The sequence below is a fragment of the Balearica regulorum genome, chromosome 4 (genome assembly GCF_011004875.1).
Source record: "Balearica regulorum gibbericeps isolate bBalReg1 chromosome 4, bBalReg1.pri, whole genome shotgun sequence".
NCBI lineage: Eukaryota > Metazoa > Chordata > Aves > Gruiformes > Gruidae > Balearica > Balearica regulorum.
The window spans coordinates 69,924,443-69,943,075 of NC_046187.1; the positions used below are offsets into that span (position 1 = coordinate 69,924,443).

At 40.6% G+C, this 18,633-nt stretch overlaps 1 protein-coding gene across 6 annotated transcripts in view; it reads left to right on the forward strand.

Moving 5' to 3' along the window:
• SORCS2 (sortilin related VPS10 domain containing receptor 2) overlaps window positions 1-18,633 on the forward strand; it is a 561,511-nt gene that overhangs the window by 304,158 nt on the left and 238,720 nt on the right. For all 6 annotated transcript variants that reach the window (XM_075752553.1, XM_075752549.1, XM_075752551.1 and 3 more), the window contains exon 3: window positions 16,718-16,817. In XM_075752553.1, coding sequence (XP_075608668.1) covers window positions 16,718-16,817 — 100 coding nt within the window. The remainder of the gene's footprint in view (window positions 1-16,717; window positions 16,818-18,633) is intronic.

Sequence of the window (18,633 nt, forward strand, 5' to 3'; positions counted from 1 at the left end):
AGTGACTCAAAGCTACTTCTTATTTTACTTCATTTTGTAATCATTTACAGCTTCCTTTGATCAGATGGTAATATCCTTCACTTTTACAGCTGTCAGTGTTTTAGAGGCAACAGGTATCAACTTTGTTCTATTTTTTATGCTTTACTGAGGCAAACCCAGAAGTTTCTCTCACCTCTTGTAATATTTGAGGAAATTCAAGGAATCTGAAGCTCGGTTGTGTTGAATGCACATTTATTTATCTATGTAATACCTGCGAAATGTTAGAAGAATCTGAGATAGATCCAAAAGCTATAACAAAAAAATAAATAAATTAGGAACTTTAAGTGCTAATCAAAATGCTGTCCACACACGGCTGCCGAAGAGGCCATATGTGGCCAATGCAAATACAGGTGTGACGTGACTGTTCATTGTTCTGCTAGATTAGTCAGTTCCTGAAGTCACAGGAGTAATGTTGGAGGACAATTTCTCTGGGATTTGATGGGTCATCTGATTATCATATTTTGTATTATTCTTACTAATCTCATACTGTAGAATAGGTGGAATTTTTAGAAGGTAAATAGGGAGAATGCAACTATATTGGAAAGAACAAAAGATCACTTTTCCTCCTGAGACAGTTATGCAGCAAAGCAAACGGTCTTTAGCAAATGCAAGAGAAAATTACTGCCATATGTAATTTTTTATGTAATATTGCTTATGAAGGAAGGAAAGTATTACCACTGGAAAAGATTTCCTTCCTCCATGCCCCTCCTTAAATATAGACGTCTCATTTTCATAAATCTGAAGTGCATGAATGCAGGCCCCATGTTAATGACAGAGGGACAAATAGACCCTTTTCATACATTGTACATAATGATAAAAGAGTAAAATAGGTTTGTCATGTAGGCTGCTTCTCAAGCTTGCTCAAAGCTTACTCAATAAGAGGTCACTAGGCTTTTTAGGTTCTGTAGTTGTTTCTGGAAAGGGTGTGGCATCTGTCAAATTAAGTCCTTTATTTGACAATATAGCTTTTTTCTTGTTCTCCTGTAATGTGGTCTATGTTGGCCTCAAAAAATAAAGAATGTTCTTCAATTAAAAAAACCACCCCAAAAAAGTAGTAGTTTAAGAATTATTTTACTTGCCTTTAATCATAAAGTGGAATAATGGAATTTGTCTCTCTTTCATAAAGTATATTACAGATGACCCTACTGTCCAAACTCATTTACTATTATTAGATCTTTTCAAACCTGAGAAGTGCTGACATCCTGTCATTAATACTCTTGTAAATTCTGAAGTAAACAGATTTCAAAGCACTCAACTGTTAGTGTGAAGACAAGGTCAAAGAGTTGAATGACATGTCCTCCTGGTACAATAAGACTATCCATCAGTCAGTTTTACTAGCAACTTCTTAATAAAGAAATCAGAACATGAAAAAAATATATGGAAAATATATGAGTATGATGTCTATTTTGGTATCCTTGGACTAGTAGTTAATAAAGAATGACTCTTACATGTGGTCAGGAAATATGGTAATCTCCTGTGCAAGAACCTCTTCTGCCATGGGCAGGGACACCCTCCACTAGACCAGGTTGCCCAAAGCCCCATCCAACCTGGCCTTGAACACATCCAGGGATGGGACCTCCACAACCTCTCTGGGCAACCTGTTCCAGTGCCTCACCATCCTCACAGTAATGAATTTCTTCCTAATATCTAATCTAAATCAACCCTCCTTCAGCTTAAGGCCATTCCCCCTTAAGGCCATTCCCCCTCTCACTCCCTGCCCTTGTAAACAGTCCCTCTGCAGCTTTCTTGTAGGCCCCCTTTAGGTACTGGAAGGCTGCTATGAGGTCTCCCCGGAGCCTTCTCTTCCCCAGGCTGAACAAGCCCTACTCTCTCAGCCTGTCCTCACTGGAGAGGTGCTTCAGCCCTCTGATCAGCTTCGTGGCCCTCCTCTGGACTCACTCCAACAGGTCCATGTCTTTCTTGTACTGGGAACCCCAGAGCTGGACATGGTACTCCAGGTGGAGTCTCATGAGAGTGGAGTAGAGGGGCAGAATCACCTCTCTCAACCTGCTGGTCACGCTTCTTTTGATGCAGCCCAGGACATGGTTGGCTTTCTGGGCTGCAAGTGCACATTGCTGGGTCATGTTGAGCTTCTTGTCCACCGGCACCCCCATGTCCTTCTCCTCAGGGCAGCTCTCAATCCATTCTCTGCCCAGGCTGTGCTTGTGCTTGGATTGCATGCCCATGTCAGGGCCTTGCACTTGCCCTTGTTGAACTTCATGTGGTTCGCGTAAGCCCACCTCTCAAGCCTGTCAAGGTCCCTCTAGATGGCATCCCTTCCCTCCAGTGTGTCAACCACACCACACAGCTTGGTGTCATTGGGAACTTGCTGAGAGTGCACTTGATCCCACTGTCCATGTTACCGACAAAGATGTTAAACAGTGCCAGTCCCAATAGCGGCCCCTGAGGAACACCACTCATCACTGATCTCCACTTGGACCTCAAGCAGTTAAGAGCAGCTCTTTGAGTGCAACCATCCAGCCAATTCCTTATTCACTGAGTGGTCCATCCATTGAATCCATGTCTCTCCAATTTAGAGACAAGGATGTTGTGCGGGACAGTGTCAAATGCTTTGCACAAGTCCAGGTAGATGACATCAGTTTCTCTTACCTCATTCACCAGTGCTGTAACCTCATCACAGAAGGCCACCAAATTTGTCAGGCATGATTTGCCCTTAGTGAAGTCATGTTGGTTGTCACCAGTCACCTCCTTATTTTCCATGTGCCTGAGCATAGTTTCCAGGAGGATCTGCTCCATGATCTTGCCAGGCACAGAGGTGACACTGACTGGTCTGTAGTTCCCCAGGTCTTCCTTTTTTCCGTTTTTAAAAATGCGGTTTGTGTTTCCCCTTTTCGAGTGAGTGGGAACTTCACCGAGCTGCCACAACTTCTCAAATATGATGGAGAGTGGCTTAGCAACTTCATCCGCCATTTTCCTCAGGACCTGTGGATGCATCTCATCAGGTCTCATGGACTTGTGCACCTTCAGGTTCCTTAGATGGTCTTGATCCTGATCTGCTCCTACAGAGGGTGGTTCTTCATTCTTCCAGTCCCTGTCTTTGCTGTCTGTGACCTATGCAGTGTGGCTCAAGCACTTGCCAGTGAAGACTGAGGCAGAGAAGTCATTGAGTACCTCAGCCTTCTCCATATCCCAAGTAACCAGGTCTCCCATTTTCTTCTCAAGAGGGCCCACATTTTCCCTAGTCTTCCTTTTATCACTGACATACCTATAGAGGCTTTTCTTGTTGCCCTTAACATCCCTGGCCAGATTTAGGCCTATGAGGGCTTTAGCTTTCCTAATCTGATCCCTGGCTGCTCAGACAATGTCTCTGTATTCCTCCCAGGCTACCTGCCCTTGCTTCCACCCTCTGTAGGCTTCCTTGTTGTGTTTGAGTTTGGCCAGGAGCTCCTTGTTCATCCATGCATGCCTCCTGGCATTTTTGCCAGCAAGATGGTTAAATGCACTTAAGAATTATCAGGTTTTAGTATTGATAACTCAAGGATGGTCATTTACAGCCATTAAAACCAATTTTATTTCAGTTATTAAATACTCTTTTGTATGAGTGTGCAAGCTTCACTGGCAATGCATTTGGCAAATACACAGCTGAGAAGCTAGGTCGTTTTCCGCTAACTTCCTGCTGACAGTTTTTGGGACTTTTTAGCCTGCCCTGTGTTGCCACTGTGTTTCTTTTTCTTAAATATTCTGTGGCTTTTGTTCTGCAGGGTTAGATGTTACAGACAGGTTAATCAGTGGTAAAGTTAAATACAGCCAGTCTACCAGTTTAATAGGATATGGTCTAAATTTAGACAGATGGCATTAGAAGAAGGATTTCTCTTTATCTACTAATTAAATGTATAGGAACAACAAAATTATGACTCAGATCTCTCATTTTTATTAGCACAGGATATTAAAAATTAGCCAAAATATAAAATGCCTACATGTAAAAGGACTTCAGATGCATTCAACAGCCAAGATATTACATGTGTCTTTAGGATATATTGTGAGGCCTTTTCACTTGTTCATTGTCTCATGACGATAATGAGAGTTTGTCTCAGTAAAAAAAAACGCACAAACGTTAGTTCATATCTGGAGATCCAGTCTGATCCAGTCAGAACACAGGATACATTTACATGTAAATTTACTTTACCATATGAGGCTGAGGGGAGAGCAGACTGCAGTCTGCTGTGTTCCATAGGATTACCCACAAATGTGGGGCAACAGGCATTGCATTGAGCGACTCCTCCTAACCACCCTCCTTTTGCTTTCTCCAATGATAGCTAGAGTCTTGATTTCTTTGAAAAAGACTGCCTTGGTGTGGATACAATTTGGAAGTAAGAACAGCGAATGTATCGTAGTCTCTCCTCAAACACTGGCATGTTGGTTTTCATTTTATTGGTGTAAGATCAAGTTGTTTTCTGAGCCATGCATAAAAGGTACTTAATATGTCTGGTGGGACTAGTGGCTACCATTTGGGATCTGTACATTTATTTGTAGAGCAGTGGTGTTGTGATGAATTTTCACTATGAATCTGAGGCTTGACCACAGATACCAAAAGGTTTGCCAAAGCTTTCATAGGTTAAATTCCCCAAAGTGGTGGTTTTGAGTGGAATCAACAACCGCAGAAAAGGAAAAAAAAAAAAGTTTCTTTGAGCAAAACCACTTTTTTTCTTTTTCGTGTAAGCTTGAGTGCTTTGGGCAGTTGAATAAGACTTAGCTATATGACTGCAAAAGAAATTTAGATAAGATGCTTCTGTGCCACCTTTCAAACTGCAGTTGTAGAGTTTGGGATACAACTACAATTTCAGACTTCATATCCTAAGATTGTGCAGGCCCTATGTTGTAAGTACTTTGCTTATCAGAAAATGTGAGGGTATCTTTTGGTGGCTTAACCAACACTGCTGTGGTTTGGCAGTTCTTTGGCACAAGCACATTCGAGGCAGAGTTCTGATTCCAATGAACTTAAAACAAAATGAAAACGCTTTTGTTTTTAGTATGGTCAAGACTTTATGTGAACTTGGGGATTTCCTAGAAAATATTCAGATAAGTTCTCTCTGTGACTTGGTGATGCTCTAATTGTGTTGGTTGTCTACAGAAAGTGATTTTTGTTACCCAGTATCTTCAACAAAACCAAATCATGTTATGTAATTTTCAATAACCGCAGAATTGCAAATTGATTGAGGTTGGAAGGGAACTCTTGACATCACTGACTCCAGCCCCCTTGCTGAAAACACCTTGTCCAGTTGAGTTTTGAGTATCTCCAAGGATGGAGATTCCATAACCTCTCTGGGCAATCTGTTCCAGTGTTCAACCACCCTCATGGTAAAAAAGATTTTTTTCTTACATTTAAATGGAATTTACTGTATCTCAATTTGTGCCCATTGCCTCTTGTCTTGTCACAGGGCACTGCCAAGAAGAGTCTGGCTCCATCTTTGTGCCCTCTCATCAGGTGTTTATACACATTGATAAGGTTTCCCCTGAGCCTTCTCTTCTCCAGGCTGAACAGTCCCAGCTCTCTCAGCCTTGCCCTGTGTGGTAGGCGCTCCAGTCTCTAATCATCTTTGTGGCTCTTTGCTGGGTTCACTCCAGTATGTTCATGCCTCTCTCGTACTGAGGGACCACGGTACTGCAGATGTGTCTCACCAGTGCTGACTGGGAATGATCACCTCTCTTGGCCTGCTGGCAATGCTCTTCCTGATGAAGCCTGAGAGACTGTTGACCTTCTTTGCTGCAAGGGCAAATTGCTGGCTGACATTCAAGTTGATGTCCACCAGTACTCCCAGGGCCTTTTCTGCAAAGCTGCTTTCCAGCCTGTTGGCCTCCAGTATGTACTGATGGATGGGGTTATTCCTCTCCAGGTGCAGGACTTTGCACCTCTCTGTTGAGCTTCATGAGATTCCTGTTTGCCCATATCTCCACAAGATGTATCACTGATGTATCGGTCACTCCTCACAGTTTTGTGTCATCTATAAACTTGTTGTCATCATCCCATGGATCTTTTTCCCATCATCTCAGAAGCTGTGAAGTCTGCTGACGTCCATGTGCAGCTCTTCGCTTGGTGACCTAGATCTTCCACCACCACAAGGCTCCTGCAAGGAAGGAGCCCATCTCCTGCTGTCCCAGCCTCAGTGAGAGACCCGGACACTCCAGCAGCCCCAGACCTGCAGAGTTTCATCCTCTGCTGGCAGGTCCATCTGAGCTTGAATGGTAGATGCTAGGGGAAGTAGAACATGGAATAACTTTCACTCCTACAAAAAGAACTCTTTCTTAGACGCTGGGTCACTTTTTTCTCCTCCTAATCTCCTTTAATGCCAGACAAGAATGTGATTGAAGTTTTCAGCTCCTTGAGTGCTTTGTGTTGTTTTGAATGTAGAGAACTCTTCTTATTCAGTGGGGATTGTTTTTACTTCCATTTGAAATTACATGGCAACAATATATAGTGGACCAAGCTTCTATTAAGAGCAGTTAATCATCATCAAGTGAACACATGTATTAGCATGTCACCCTGGTATACATCAACCCTATCTGCTATAAAGCACAGTGTCAACTGTAACCACACTCTTAGTGTGAGTCTTTTTTTACAAAATAGATCCAGTGTGGCATGTAGTCAGAAGATTTCTTCTGCCAAGGATCATCTCCTTGCTGTTTTATTTTTAGAACATTCATGAACATGGGGTGGAAGCACTGTAGATCCATGTGAAAGTGTTTATGGCCATAAAACCGCCTGCTTCCTCTATTTGTTGCTACGAAGTGTGATATTCTCGGTTTGGAAACTCCTATGTAAATGCGTTTATTTGTCTTAGGATTCTGTTTCCTAGCAAACTGTGAGATACTGCAAAATTTGCTGTGGCTGGCCCTCGTAATCTGTCTGCATAATTTATGGGAACCCTTCACGGCACCTTCTGCTGCTAATGGTCTCTCAGAGTCCTGCAGAAAAGGCTGGTTCTGCCTTCTAATTTTAAGAGCCATGATGGTGGCACTGTTTGTCTCTTTTCTGGATCTATTTTGGATTTATGTCTGGCCAAGGGTTTGGAAGAGCTGCTATAAAAGCAGAAACATCTGCTGGGGCTTTATGTGCTGCTGGCTTGCCAAGGTCAACAGCAGGCCAAACTACAGCTGATGGGCTCGGCCCTCCCCAGGTGTCACTGCAGTTACAGGAGAATGACTGCAAGGGAAATTTGGCTGCTGAAAGCTCTAAACAAAATAAATTAAAAAAAAAAAAAAGCTTCAGCAATTGCAGAAGGCTATTAGGAGATTATGACTGTGGTCATTAGCTAGTAACAGAAACAAATCCTGCTGAAGTGGTTGTGATCATCTGAATTCCCCCAGTCGAAGCATCCTCAGGTGTCATTAACTGCAGGCTTTCCCACCATGTTCTGCAAATTGCCAGTTCAGGTGGCACAGACGCATGGCTATTAAGAAAACTTGGGGGGAAAAAAAAATAAATTTAAAGGCTGTTAAGAAGACTTGATCTTATTTAACTGTCCAAGTTTTCATGATTTCAGACACATCATGGCGACCTCATTCATGGGCAGATGTGGGTGAGGCAGGTGGTGTTTTTGACATGGACAGTGAACTGTTGCAGCAGAGAAATTCAAAATGATGCCTTAAAATTCCTTGTAAAAGTTTTGTTCCTGATGCAATTGTAATAACTTAGAATAATCACTCCTTTGACACTGGAGACATGGGAACTGATATCCTGGATGAACTTGTGCTGCAGCTGGGCATTGCTCAGCCTCCATCCCTGATGTGCACTAGCAGTTTCAGAGAAGCACGTCAGAAAACCCACAGCAGACAACCATGGGGCAGCTTGATAGGTCTCCAATACACTCAGTATAAGGCTTGATACTTGCCAGAGTCCATTTATCTGTATTTACTTACTGTTTGGGGATTTTTTTCATTCTTTATAAAAATGTCCAGTTACTCCCTTAGTTCTGCCAAGCATTTGGCTTCAGGTGCAGAGTACCACAGTCAAATTACTGACAAAACATTGACTTCATTTACCTTTTTATAAAGTGCTACAACCTGGCCATATAATTCACTCCCCACCCACCTCCCCCAGAGCAACCATAAAGTTGAGGTCAGCACTTCAGCAGCAAAAGCAAAAACTTCTACAAATGGAGTTAGAGTTCCACTTACTCAAGAGTAAGTAGCTGACTATTATAGTTGGCAGAACCCATTACTAGAGGAATACATAATCGTGTGTGAATGTGCACATACAATTTATTAAATTATTATCAGTTCTTTTTTAATTTCCTAAATGTTCTTGTTGCAGCCGGATCTATCCAGCGATTACAAAGCACAAAGCCAAATTCTCTCTTCTCATACATCCCAACATCCTTCTTGCCTTCCAAGGAGCTGACTGACTGAAAATAAAGTTGTTTCAGAAATATTTCGGCTGTGTGTAGTGGTTTAAATAAAAAGCCTGGGCACTTGGAAATACCTAGCATTTTTCCATGGTGCAGAATTTTCATGCTCCTTGCAAACCTCAAGAAAATGTTCTTAAGCTATCCCCTTTCCCCAAAGAACACAAGTATGTGCGATGAGGAATTTTCCTTTGTAATTACTCATTTCCAATCAGAGCACACACAAAAGAGGAATCGTGCTAGAGGTGCTATAAGGGTGTTTCTACTTTTGGCCATCTGGTTTGTAAGCATAATTTTGGAGTATTGCATTTTAGCACCAAAGGCTTTTCTTTCTTGTTTATTTTCCCTTAATTTTCAACAAACACAGCTAAAAAGCTGTGGTGGTTGGTTGTTCAAATTGATGGAAGGCTGTTAGCACTATATAGGATGTGAAGTATTCATTTCTTTTGTAGGTAGAAATGAAATGGTTAAGTGAAGCCACTAGTTTTTTCCCAACACAGAGAAATAATAAATTGAGGTTGTGAAGGAAAGCCTTTTTATTACAAAATGCATACCTAACAGTAAAATCCTTCCTGTAATCTAATCCAGCAAGCATTTTTATGTACAACACCCCCCCACCCCCCAATTAATATTAATCATTTTTGTAGCACTGTGTGAGTTACCAGTTCAGGTATTTTATTTATGTTTCTAATATGCCAGAGCTGTCTCTCAGTAGCAAACCCCTCAAATGCTCCGTGATATACTCCATTCCTTGCTGAGACCTAGTGCAATGCTGGATTTGCAGCAACTGAAACTAAATCTACATAGGACTGTTTCTTAGGATAAATGCTTGCATACTAACAATTAATTACATGACATGTTGAATTCAGTGGAGCAAGTGTGGTAAGAAATTGATCTTTCCTTATTTCCCACAATTTCATTCTCGTTTTCTACTCCCTTATTTAGGTCATTGCAATTGTTTGTGGGGCTGAGTTGTAAACAGGATTACAACTGAAATGATCCAGGTTAAAAATAAGTCTTCAAAACCATTAATCTGAGTGTGGATCATTTCAGTCGTTTACTGCTGCCTGCCCCAGCCCTGCCTGGGTTGCAAAGCTAAGGAGGAAGAAATAACACAGAGCTTTTACTTTTTACAAAAATAAGACATAACCCTGTCTTCCTGGCAGTGTCTTTTCTGCTTTGTCACTGTGACGCTGCTTGTTTCATGGTTGAACGGATTCATCACAAATATCTGTGTACTGGAAGCGTGGCTACAGGCTGTACCTTCCAAGATGTGCCGTCAGCGAGTGCTGTGTGTTGGTGATGGAATTAATGCACCAAGGCAGTAGTTTCACAATAGGTCTCTTACCTAAAGTAACTGTTTCTGGGAGAAAAGGTGATGGCTGCAGCTAATAGAAGCAAATGCGATGTTTTGCAGGCCTGTAAAATATACAGTCTAATTATTGGAGCTGTGCAGCAAAGTTATGAGGAGCTTGAAAATCTAACTGATAAGCAGTGCGATTATAGGCTAATGAGCAGGATGTTTGTGGTATATTGAAGGTCTAATGAAGAGCTGCGAAAGATAACTGTGGTGGTATACAGTGAGAATATGCAGAGTAGGACTGTTTAAATACAGCACTGAAGATATGTAGTATATACTAAAGACACAATGCTGCTAACTATTGGAGTTTAAGTGTGTGTGTATATTGTACAGATTAAGTAATTACCAAAACCAGTACACAATAAATACATGACAGAAGATACCAGTAAGGGCAAACATGATACAGTATGTAAGAAAGTATTATATAGGTTGAATTCCTGCGCCAAGTAACACCCCCATCTGTACACAGAGCTCTGTTCATCACCTTCCATGTTCCCCCATAAGAAAACATGAATGGTTGCTGTACATGCAAAGCTTTGTGTCCAGACAGCTCTGAGACAGTGTAATTCCTGGGATAAGTGGGCTTCGAAACATTTCCTGCAAAGGTAATTGCAACATCACGATAGAAAGTTGTAGCCTGGCATGCCAGTATGGGGCACGGTCAGCCCAGGTACCGTGTAACATCGGGGGAGCTGGTTGTCAAACCCTCAGGGGAGGAACCAGATGTGTAGCATCATTTAGCATTTGTCTTGTCTGATTTTTAAGTATCCAAGTGAATATAAGGTCCGAGGAAGGATCTGACTCCCTAAAGTCACCTACCAAGGTAATCCTTGCTTTTATTATCTGCTACAGAGGACTGGTTTTCCCTCTTGGTGCAGCCTATTGAATTAGGTATATTTAGTGCATTGAATAAAAGCCTAGTTCTAGAATTTGTGATCTTTTGATCCTCCTTGAGTTCTCACTTGATACGAATGTGGCCGTTCAGTGTTTTGGTTTAAAGTGGGTTTTTTTCTGTGGATTTTTTTGAGTCAGTATTTTACAATCATACATGTTCTCAGGTCACTAAAAAGCCACTATAAATGGCTGCCTGTCCTTTGTTGTGCAGCCATGTAGTGATCAAGACTGTAGGGCTCTTCATGTGCACATAATACCTGGAAATATGGGAAAAAATCTCTGTAACTCTATAAATGCAGAGTTGCACCATGTTCTGTACTCTTTAGAGTATTACAGAGTAGGTCACTTCAGCTAAAAAGGCTGCTGTGGTAATCCACAGTTCTTAAAAATATCTATGTTATCAGCATATGTAATCAATATATGTTATCAGGGATGGATTGGTAAGTAAAACCAGGATACAGTCATCTTAGTAGTGCTTTTGGGAAAAAAAAAAAAGTGTTTTGGTAAACTCTGTGTTGCCTAAATGTGAAGTTGCTAAACTGTTTCTTGGTTAGCTTTTGCCTATGCCATTGATTCTATAGTGTAAAACTGGATTAAGTAAGAAACATTTCTGTATTTCTGTTTTTAAGAGGAAAAATATGTAACTTCAAAAAGGCTCCACTTTTCTGGAAAGCAGAGAGAGAGGTATTTTCGGAAAGTACTCCAGCAGAGCTGATAGCTGATGAGTAATCTGTTAATTGGATTGCTAGCAGTCATACTCTTCTACAGCCTTTGAAGAAACTTCCATCTGCACGAATTCCTCAATACATGAGTCAGGTATTGGAACCCAATGTTACGATGTGTTTCTACTCTGAAGAAAGACTTTGGGATTCTGGAGGGGTTTTGTCACTGTTTAAAAAGGTTTTATGAGGCTAAGCAGCATCTCTGCAATTTTCACATTGTACGAGTAACAGCCCTTGAAGTTTTCTCTTTAAGTAAAGAAGTTACATTAAAGTACCACTTCTTTAATGACATTCCTCTGGTTACATCCCTTTCAGGTTTGTCCTGGCCTTTGTTGTTGGAACTTCTGATATATCTGTTTGAGATACTCCATCAGCCAGTTCTTCCTCTGCTGTTCTCTAGATGTGTATTTTCCTTACAGACATTTGAGGTATAGGAGACAGTGCTGTCTCTATTTTTCAGGTGAGGACCAGAACATAAAGGAAATCCTGGTGTTAGACATAAGTCTGTGATAGAGCAAGAACCTGAATTAATTTCTTTTGCACTTTAAATGGTATAAATACTGGATTGTTCCTCTAACCAAAAGGAGAGGAAGGCAAGGAGATGACATTTGCAATACAGTCTGGAGAAAATTAAGTGGGAAGTGAGTGAGTGGTATGCACAGATCCACTCCTCCTTGATTCTGTAACGGGCATCTCAATTGAATCTTTTTTTTCCAGCATTTTATCAATAATCTAAACCAGCAGATCTTTCATATTTGTTTTTTTTTCCAAAGGCTTTCTTTTTGTTTCACTAGTTAAATAATCCATGAGTCATTTGAAATCTCTTCATTGTTGTCTTCTAGGATTTTCAGTTAATAGGGCTTGTATGGCTCATTTGGCTGGAATGGAGCTTGAATTAATCTTGAATTAATCTTGAATTAATCTTCAAGAAGAAACAGTAGAGGAAATCCGATGAACATGTGTGTTAAGTGTTCCAACCATTCTTTTTCCAGTGTGTCTCTTCAATTCATTAAGAATAAAAGAAAACAGGGAAGGCAGCATTTGCAGTTATTTTCTTTGAGTGTTAAATTTTACTTGGGAATGCAATTTTGATCTTTCTATAATTTTCCTTAACATCTTACTTTATACATTATAATGCTTCTTATATATATTTTAATATACACTTGTAAATATAATCTGGAAAAACAACTAACAATGAGCAATACTGAATCATAGATGTGAGTCATCAGTGGAGAGCTGTATCATGATAGTGAAGTTTGGAGAGGCAAACATTTGGTTTGCATCTCTTTTGGTATCTCTTAAATTTCTTCTTTCTCAATATTTCTGTTGGAAGATGTCCAGACTCAGCATTTAGGTACAGTTCCAAATTATGTTAGGCATAGATTTATTTTAGCTCAAATATAAAAAAGTTACATTTTTAAGGACGAGACTCAAATTTCTCAGAGTTTAGGGGCTTTGGAAGTTTTGTTTCATCAGGGTACATTTCTGTACCACTTGGAAGTTTTCTCAACTATCATTTGAGCTCACAGTATTAAAACAAGCTAAAAAGGCATAATTCTGTGCAGTAATATAATTTTTTGATTTTGATAATTGCTATTTCAACGTGACGTTGTTACAGTGACAAGTGATTTTTCCGTAAAGAATAAAAAAGAAGAACGGCACATATTTCAGCAGATGTACACACCTTCAAAGCAGCTATTACCCAGCCACAAGCCCTGTCAGAAACAGGTTGTGTGATGTCTGCATCAGTACATGAGTAATCATCTCATTTCAGCCTCCGATGGTCCTGCCTGTCTTGAGTGGCCTATCACCTGAATACTGAAAGATGTGTTCCTGTGAGTTGTCTGCTGAGTTTTGCTGTACTAAGAAACATCCACACAATCTGTAGCCTTTAGTGCCCAGGTGGATAAGCAGCAGCAAGCAGCCCATGGATAGCTTGCTGTATCCCCTGGAACATCTCACAGAAAGCCAAAATGGTCCCTAGCTGCATCCAGATCACTCAGAAGCACAGGTCAGGCCCATCTTTACGAAATCAACCTTTAAACTTCTTGCTCTGGTTTATGGAGTTGTGCTGCTGTGTCACCACTGCAAATAAGCCATGCTATCAAAGGATGTTTTACTCTTCTTATCAGGTACATGTGTATCCTCTTTCCATTATACCTTGACGTATCTTTTAATGAATTTTTAGGGAGGAAAGAGAATATATTTATCCTGATAAACACAGATGGTTCATTTGTGGATTTTTTTTTTCCCTTTCCTTAACATTTTTGGCACAGCACAAGTTTGGTTTTTAACACACAGAAAAAATCTCTATGACTGGAAGAGCATAAAGGGCTGCTTCTTTCCTGAATTTGGTACAAAATACATTTTGTGTTTCTTCTTAATATATACTTGAAATATGCATGCTCTGAGATCCCAAAATTCATCCTTCTCAGCCCTGTCTGTAGCCCTGTAGTGCAATCACAAGGAATTCTGTTCTAGCTCTGTGCTTCAAAATGTTAATTCTTTATATATGCAGAGTCAGGAACTTGGAATTTATATTTCAAGTTAAAAAGTTGTGGTGTCCTGTTTTCTTTGGATTATAGCAGATTTGGAAAAACAGTTATTTTGGACAGTGCTTCCCTTCGATGATATCCTTGAACTATGTCCTCTTGTATGTGAATGTCTCAAGGAGTAGCTGACATTCCTGGGCTCCCTCAAGGCTGGGTTATAGTAAAAAAGACTTGGGAGTCTGAATAAATTTGTCCATAGATCCACAGATCTTCTGCTAATCCAGTCTTGCTGCTTAGGCATGGTGTATCTTAATGGATGTGCATTAGCCTGCTGTCTCAGAGTGGAATTGTTTGGGGTTGTTTTCCTCTTGAGATAGCTAATTTGTACCAGAAAATAAAAGATTTTTGACTATATAGTTTTTCTACCTTTGTCTCAAAATACCGTAGTTACCTTAGTGTACTCTTTTTATTACAACTTTATTCTTTTCTTGTAGTACATTTATAAGCGATGAGAATTAGAAGAGGAAGTTTTAGACTTTTTATCTTTGAAATAGCTTATCCTCTTTGGGCTTCCTGCTTGTACTCTTTTCATACCTTGATATAGTTGCCACCACTGTCCCTCCTGCAGTGTCTCTCTCCAGTGGTCCCATTGTATTAATCCTCTTCAAAGTAAATTGGATCATCTTTAAGGTGCAGAGAATTATTTCCGGATGTTATTACTGGGCAAACCACTGACCTGATATTCTTTCCTCAAAGAGAATAGACTAGGTTCTGTTTCCATCATACATACTTGTTCTGCATGATTTCAGTACATCTGGCTGAAGTCAGTATTTTAGTCTGCTTTAATTTCTTTTCTGTCAAACACCTCCGGCAAATTAGGTTTAGCATTGTCCATCCTATTCCCCTTAGAATTTTAATTAGCTCGGTGCTGAATACCCAGCGCTGTGCAATTGTATGTGTGTGATTTCTACATAATTATTTGTCAAAACAGAATTGCTGTGATTCCATTAAGTTTTGTAATGCATTGCTGTATATCTGCAGGTGAAGGAATATTATGGAGGAAAAAACCCCAGATGAAATCCATTCAGATGTCACTATAAAACAGATGAACTCTCAATTTTAGGCTATGAGTGTGGTCTGTGACTGGCTTATGACCAGTCATTTTTTGACTGGTAGGGAAGAAGAGCAAGGTAAACACAAACCCTTCTTTACTTGGTGTCCCTTAGGACCTGATCCAGGCATATAGGATTCTGTGCCCAGTATGCATGGTGATGCCAAAGACATAGAGCGCTGCTCCACAACCACAGCTGAAAGTTCTCGTAACACGTGGAAAGCTGGATGTGTGATTGCAAAGTAGCCACCTCTGGCTTCGTGTCGCATGCCCTCTGACTTCAGTGACATCCTCGGCAGGACTGGGACACGGGTGGACGGAGGGGAGCACACAATGCTCATGGCAGCCTTCTGCAGGCACCAGCCCCTCGGGGACCGTTCTGCCTCCTCTGCTTGGAGGAGACCTCAGGCTCTGGGCCACCTGTCTGGGTGCACGCACTCAGCCAAGGATTTGGTTTCTCACCGTTCTCTCTCGCTGTACTCAGGCATGTTCCTGTGAATGTCAGCAGTGATTCCCCTGGACAAGGAGTATGTGACGACAGAGCTCACCCAGGGAAAAGTGGAAACGGTAGAAAGGGGCTATAGGGCAGAAATTGCTGTATAGGCAGTCTCGGTGTCACACTGGGAGGGACAAAGGTCTCATCCTGATTCTCTTGGTTAGGAGAGCTGTTGCACATTCCCACTTGTTTGAATAACACAGAGGTACCGGGCAGGGCACTTTAAGCCCCATTTCTTAAAGGAGATTGTTATTCCCGTGAAGAAAAGGGCATATAGAGTGCAAGTCCTCCCACCAACCGTCTGTCCTAGGGAGGACTTCTTGGTGACGAAGGAACAGGTGCCTTAGATGCATCTGAGTCCCCTTCCAAACAAGAAAGGAAAAACTGTAAATATGGAGAGACCATATGGTGCAATTTGATCCTATATAGAACAAATGAGGCTTCATCCAAAGTGATTTAATTTTGGATACGGCTTGCTTTGAGTTTCACTAACAAACATTTTCCAATGCTAACAATTTACTTGTACATTGTTCTCGTATTAGACATTGCAGATACAGGTGCGTAGCACAGATGCCATTGTTCACTGTAGGTTTTTTAGGAATATGAAACAATTTCTGCAGAGTGCCTAGGTTTGAAATATTCATAGATTTCTGTGTATGACATACTGATGGCCAAGTACTGACTTTGTTTTTATTCATTCAAAACTTAAGTGATCCTCTGAAAAAGAGCTGGAGGAGTGGAAGGATACCTTTATAAATTACAAATTTTGGTAGAGGTCCATTGCAAATCTTCCATATCTCAGGACAAATTGTTCTCTTATGCATCACCGGGCTCTGAAGTCAGCTCTTCTTTATCTGCACAGCCAAGGAAGTGCTCTTAGTACTTGCAGACGAGCCTTTCCTCCGCTTAGCTCTTTTTTCCCACCTTGTGGGTGGTGATGGAAAGGTATATGTGTTGTGCTTCTGTCACTGCACGGTGCAGTCTCAGGATGAAAAATAGCACCACACAGAACTGTGAAATACAGACAGAACTAGCCATATTTTTTCAAACCTAGAAAAATATTCTTAATAGTGGCATGTTTCTTTTAGTTTCTTTTAGCTAATGAGCACTGAAAAGAACAAAAGGATGGTGGAAAAGCATTGAAAATGGATAGTTAGTGCTACAAACTGGGGGGTTTTTGCAGAGTTTCAGTGCTGAAGCCTTTAGAAGAGAGCACTTACAGATGTTTGATTTCTTTCAGGTCCTCAGATTTTGGGACGTTATACACAAAGCTGAATCTACAGCCTGGGATTGCCACTGTTATTGACAATTTCTACATTTGTCCCACCAACAAAAAAAAGGTATGTGGCAAAAAAATGACTTTTTGTAGTGCAGCTGAGATTCTGCAACTATGTGAAGTGTGTTTTACAGGTTTTCAAAATATAGGGAAGTGGTTTTCACAAAGTTCCAGGTCACCTTAGATGAATTTGTGACATATGGAAGGGGCATATTTATTCTCGCTGAATAATATAGAAAGGAAGAAATGCCTTGATGCACTATGAAAACTTTTGAGGCTATTGACTCCTGGAAATGGAGTTTCCATGGAGCTTTCCACAGAAATGGAAAAGCAACTCCTGTAGGTTTTCACATATCCACCTAAAATCTGAGGCTAGCGCTCAACCTGTTCATCCTTTATGCACAAAGTCCTTTGCACATTCTTTAATATAAAGCACAGGGATTGGGCAGGCTGTCATTGAGAATGGTGTTTATCCTGTGAAAAACCTTAATTAAAAAATAAAAAACCCCTCTCCTTGAAACTCTTTCTTAAAATATGTTCCTGCATCCTTACCAAACCAAAAAGCTTTTCATGAAGCCTAGGAAGATTAAGTGGACTTTATAAGTGAGAGCAAAATCGACCCACTGAGTGTATTGACAATGGATGTTATATTAGAAGCAACAGGAAGAGTGATTATGAGAAAAAAAACCCAACAATAACAACCCTTCTATGTCTGCAAAATGCTTGTGATTTAAATGGCAAGAATTGTGAAATACATGGTGAATAACACAAGCACAGTAGGTCTTTCATGAAATAAGAATTTTCTCTTGATAAGGGCCTTTTAACTCCAGTGTAATGCAGAAGCCTTGATTTCACGCAGAGGCCACTGATTGGAAGGACAATGTTAGTTGTGTTTATCTGTCTGTTCTGCTTAATCAAAAATCAGTGGAACTCAGTGAGGCTGCCTGGATGATTAAGTACATATTTTATTTCTCTTGCAATTGTCACTGGAGGTTTTGTGCCCAAGCCATGCTACACCTGAGCTCAGTAATATTTTTTTAATCTGCTGCAAAGTCAGAAATTATTTTTTTTTCTTTAAGTGGAACTACCACCAAGCACAAAGTTTCAACAGACTCAGTGTCTCAGAGATAAGATCTACTGGTGATTTCAAGACCAAAAGAATTTAAAAAAATCTTTACCCATTTCAGTTTTGGGAATAAAAGCTAAAAGTAAGAGACAGATGAGAGCTCTGTGGAGGATTTTTCTCAGCTCACGCAGCTACACTACAAAAGCCTGCATAGCACAGGGGGGTCAGTGACAATGTGGTTGTGCCAGTTATCTGGCACAATAAACAGTGGTAAGATCACTGCTGAATTTCAAGCCTGAAGGACACACTGGTGTTCACAAAAAATCTCATGTTAACCCTGTCTTCAAAAAATCTATATTCTGCTCAAGACAGTTTGAAGTTCTTAGAGATACAAAGCCTGTTCAGTAAACTAGTGTCATATTGAAATCCATTTGTTAGAGAAAGTCTCTTTGGGTAGTCATTGAAGACTCTGGTTTTATGCTGAGGTTTGCTTCTGTGAAGATGTTGTTCAATAGTATACAAACAACAAAAACAGCAGAGCAGAAAGGATTTCTAGGACCTGTGAATGATGCCAGAGGGAGACCTATTTATACATGCAAATATACATACATACATACACACATATATGGCACAAAAATGGTGAAAACATTGCAGTTAAATTGTGTAGCCAACAGCTTCAAACTAATTTTGGAGATGTTGCAGTCACATGTGGCAGGTCTCCACGTCATAAGAACTTTGTCAGTCGGAAACATTTCTGGTGTTGAACTTTTGATTAGGACACTAACTTAAGACTACCAGATGATTTCACAAAAGT